The 4,669-nt window shown below is 46.5% G+C and overlaps 1 protein-coding gene across 1 annotated transcript; it reads left to right on the top strand.

Moving 5' to 3' along the window:
* Positions 1–201: 201 nt before the first annotated feature.
* Positions 202–2,305, top strand: LOC147629979 (mitochondrial import inner membrane translocase subunit Tim13-like). Its single transcript, XM_086811533.1, has 2 exons — positions 202–378; positions 1,752–2,305. The coding sequence occupies exons 1-2, from the start codon at positions 259–261 to the stop codon at positions 1,902–1,904; spliced, it is 273 nt and encodes a 90-aa protein (XP_086667659.1). The 5' UTR covers positions 202–258; the 3' UTR covers positions 1,905–2,305.
* The last annotated feature ends 2,364 nt before the right edge of the window (positions 2,306–4,669 follow it).

The following is a 4,669-nucleotide window of genomic DNA, read 5'->3' as shown; positions in this document are numbered from 1 at the left end:
AGGGAGAGGGCATGTGTGTGTGTGTGAGAGAGAGAGAGAGAGAGATGGTTGTAGAGAGGGAATAGTTCTTTTTTGGAACCTTGGTCGGCCGCAGCAACGCGCGGGTGCAATACTAGTCATATATAAACACACACATAAATACACACACTCACACACGTTTGCACATACATCCACATATGAATACAAGAAAAAACTTCATTGTATGTGATTAATTATTAACTCTAGGTTTTTGAGCGAGAAAGAGGAAGCAGGGAAAGCATGGACCCCTTCGGCTCGTCGCCTTCTGCCGGTGGTGGCTCTTCTCCGCCTTCCAACGAGGCCGTGATGCAGCAGGTGCAGCAGCACCTGGCCGAGGCCTACATGGAGGAGTTCTTCAATGTGAGTCCTCCCTTTAGGTAGCAAAAGAAGATTGAATTATCCTTTAGGTTTCTTTTTTCATGTATGCTGTTCTAGGGTTTGTGCTCGTGTGCATACAGAAAAGCAACATAATCAGGCACACTCTCTTCCATGAATACTGCAGACCTTCTTATTGTTATCCTTACAGGTCCTTAGAGATGATGTTTATCTCTTCTCATGATGTAGCATGAGCAGTAAACTAAGAAAAAAAAGGCAGAATCTCATCATTTAGCATGAGAAATTGTGGTCTATACGTGCTATTTAGGAGGCGGCGATGATTGTCCTTTTCAGTCCCAATGACACAATGATACACTGTCCCCCTACCTTGACATAGGAGCTTGTCTCAATCATATACAGGTGTCTCATAATCCTAGGGGGGCCACCATGGGTCTCTGGAGAGTGGGGAGGATGTGAACCGTATGTCAGCAGATGAAACACTGACCTGGAAAAGGTGAAAACTTGACTGGGAATTAAGCTGGTTGTACCAACCATCAGTCCACCTGGCAAAGTACACATGGGCACCCCACTGCAATGGGGCTTAACGACATGGTCTTCTCTGTGAGGTCGAGTCAAACTTGATCCAGATGTAGCTGTTGCCGACATTGTCCTCACGCTTTTCTGCCCCATCCTCCTCGCAAGGGCAAATCATCGACATCCGGCTGAAGCATTGGAAAAAAAAAGGGGGGAGAAGGGGGGGGCAGCAAGAACAGGCAGGGCGCAAGGTACAGGGCAGGGAAGGGGTTGCAACTGCAGAAGCTGGAGAGGGGAAGAAGCATGCTGGGGAAAGGGGGTTGAGCAGTGTGGGCAGGAACTGAGGGGTGGGCAGGGGAAGGGGTGACACGTGGGGTTGGGGGCTCACATTTAGCAGGGCTCCTCGAGCCTTTGGGGAGACAAAAAAGGAATGTAAAGTTGGCTGTGTTCTGCTGATTTTTGCAGTTGCACACCTAGGCCCTTCTTTGGCTTAGACTGTAAAAATTTGTTTTTTAGACCTTATGGAAAGAGCATGGACAGCTCCAAAGTGGGCAGGCTAATCACAGTGGATGCCTCTAGTTTTGTCTTCATTCATCTATGAATGGTTGTGAAGTAGCCTTATTGAGGTCTCCTCCAATCTCCCCATGCCTCTATTCTGGTGGCTTTGTGAATACTCCACTTTTTTTGTCGATTCCTGTTCCAGTTTTTCCAGATTTAATTGTCGGTGGAGTGCTTGTGAGGAACCGTCTCTTTTGGTAATTATTATTTTTCACGATTTGAGTTAATCTTCATACCATGTTGCTAACCTCTTGTGTGTTCTATTTTGTTCTTTTTTTGTGTCTCACACTATCCACTATGCTTATGCATTTATTTTTGATTTGCAGACGGTGAGAGAGAAATGTTTTACTAAGTGTGTAACAAAGCCCAGCAGCAGTTTGAGCAGCAGTGAAAGCAGCTGTATATCACGATGTGTGGATCGGTACATTGAAGCTACCGGTATCATCAGTCGCACAGTTGCTAGTTCGATGCCCCACTAGTATGAGGTGGTTACCAACTCACATTAAAAGCTGTCAATCACGGGGGCCATTTTTTCAAGTAGGATCACATGCTGTGCTACGCATGATTAGGGAAGTGCCATCAATGTTCGGGCTTGATTGGTCTGGACTGATCATATTTTACAGAATATGCTGGCGGATAATCAAAACGTGTTCTTTGGATCTTTATATTTCTCTTGAACTTCAATCATGGTTTGTTGGCATCACAAGTATTGCTACAGTGAAAGCTATGGTAAATGCGTCCTTTAGCATGGGCATGAGAGGGTGTCAGTCTGTGATTCTGCATATTGCAGTAGTATGCCTCCTAAGCTCTTATAAGAGGTACCATTGTATTTGTAAGGCATTTGTTTTTATTACCAGTCAATAAGCAGCCCCAAAGATGATCAGAATGATGCCTTGAAGTATTTCGTTCACCACGATGATCTCCTTTAAAACCTATATATCATCCATGGTTATATGGACATTTTTAGCATGTGCCTGGTATCTTATATAAGAGTAGATACATCTTGGATCACTTTAGATGGCCCTATAATAGGAGCTTTCAAGCTAGCTATGAGGCAAGCTGACGTTTCCCAATATTGTAGGATCTAATGCACTTGTTTACCGGCATGACACATCTACAGCGTGTGTTGTCATGCATAAATGGTTTCCCAATGAACACCAGATTTGTCCTATGGATGCACACAAGACTAGTTTCGAGGCTTGGGGAAGCTTGGAACTAGGCAGGCTGATTGACGAGCTGAGTTAGGGAAATACTAACGGGCGGGTACCCAAGTATGGACGGGCGGGCGGCCAAGTGTGGACGCCCGATTACCGGCCAAGAGCCTATAAAAGGGTGGCCAAGGTTAGTTATTGGATATAGAGAGTCTCACGAGTTTGTGAGAGCTCTATGGTCTTGGAGCCTGGATCTAGTGCAGACGTGCACCTGCTTTATGCAGTCGAGGCCGGCAGCAATCTCGAGGCCTGCGAGGGCAGCTTCGTGGCGGTATGGGACGTCGCGACGAGGATGAGATTGGTCGGTACGTCAACCTAGTTAGCTCAGCTCGTGGCTCGGTGGGGACAGCCAAGACTGTGGGCTTGCCCACGGCTGTCATGGTTGGGAGGTGAGTCAGGCCTGCACCCCCTTACTTGCTTGTTTGTTTGTTTGTTTGTTTGCAGGATTCGAGTTTTGAACCAAGATCGATCACGAGGGGATCCGTGGGGATTTGACAGTGGTATCAGAGCATATCTCGTGAACGAGCAAGTCGGTAGGTAGAGAAGATGAGGTCGAAGAACGGTATGTGTTAAAAAGCTTGCTGTTTTTCTGTGCATACTGCAGATTTCAGATTTGGTATGTGTTTTTTCTTCATCGAAGAGACCCATGTTGATGGGGAGATGGTAGTTTTGGTAGGGTTGATTGCTTTTGCAAAGAAGAGGCATGTTTGTTGTGCATACGCATAAACTGCAGGGAGAGAAACAGAAAAAAAAAGAGAGCGAAAAAGCACGTTTGCTTTCGTTGAACGCATGAGAGAGAGAGCGAGAGAAGTGCTGGCGAGTGGGTTGCTGGCCGAGTTGTGTTGACGTGGCAGGCGGGCAGGTACGTTTCATGCGGGCGGGTGCGTAACCAGGCGGCTTAGGCCTGTATGCAGCCGGGCGGCCAAGCTTGCCAAGCCAGGCGGCTCGGCGTCCAGGCCACGTGGCTATGTGGCTAGTTTGCGCAACCAGCCCAGGCGGCGCCTAGGCCAAGCGAGCGCCCACCCAATCCACGCATGGTAGGCTACGCTGCCACAAACCACGTGCGAGTTGGTGCAAGGAAAGCACAAGCTGGCGCAGGCGCTTGAGCAATCTGGCGAAGGTGCTGGCGATGGCGGCCACTTCAGGTGACGTCAGCATCTGCCGGGGGAAAAGCATGCGCCGGCAGCTCACCGACGGGCTAATCCTGGAGGAGGAAAAAAAAAAACCAACTAAGGAAAGCTTACGTTTTATTATCTTTTGGTTTTTTTTTTTTAGTTTAATTTTTTTAAAAAAAAAAAGGTTTAAAAGTCCTCTCCTCTCTAAGGTTTCCAAGGTGTTTTATTTTTTTAAGAAAAGAGAATATATATATCCATATATATATATATATATATATATATATATATATATATAAAAACACAAAAGCTAAAGCAAAAGCTAAGCCTAGCTTTTCGAGATTTTTTTGGCTTTTGGGAAACCTTTATGAAGGCTTGCTGGCTACGGAAGGTACCGATGCCGATCTTTTTGACGATTTTGTGTCAAAATCAGATTTCCAAGAGTTCAAAGTAGCTCTCGAAGCTTCTTCGACGGAACGTCAGGCACAAATCGTAGCCCAGATGCAGGCTTTGCAGAACTCCATCGCTCTATTGACCACTACTCTCTCTACTTTCTCGGGAATGGATACCTTGGCTTCAGCTTTAGGCCCCAATATTACTCCGGAACCGTTCGGGGGCGAGCAAAAGCAGCGAACCAAGGAGATCGTGGACACGTGGCTACACAAGTGGCAAGTTCACTTTCAGTTTCATCCATATGATGACGGAAAGAAGATACAGTTAGCAGCAGGTTTCTAGTCCGGCAAAGCTTTGCTTTGGTGGAAGGAACTGAACCCTAAGCCAACGACTTGGGCACAATTCGAAGATATCTTCTAGAAAGAATTTCTCAAGAAAGAGGATGATTACGATGTTGTTGCCCGGTTTTCAGCTTTGACTATGACCTCGCAGCACCTCACTTATGAGATCTACCTCCAGAAGTTTCGT

The sequence above is a fragment of the Cibotium barometz genome, chromosome 17 (assembly GCF_041138505.1).
Source record: "Cibotium barometz isolate CiBa-2024 chromosome 17, ASM4113850v1, whole genome shotgun sequence".
In the NCBI taxonomy this organism is placed as follows: domain Eukaryota; kingdom Viridiplantae; phylum Streptophyta; class Polypodiopsida; order Cyatheales; family Cibotiaceae; genus Cibotium; species Cibotium barometz.
This window is presented reverse-complemented; position numbering and strand designations above follow the sequence as displayed.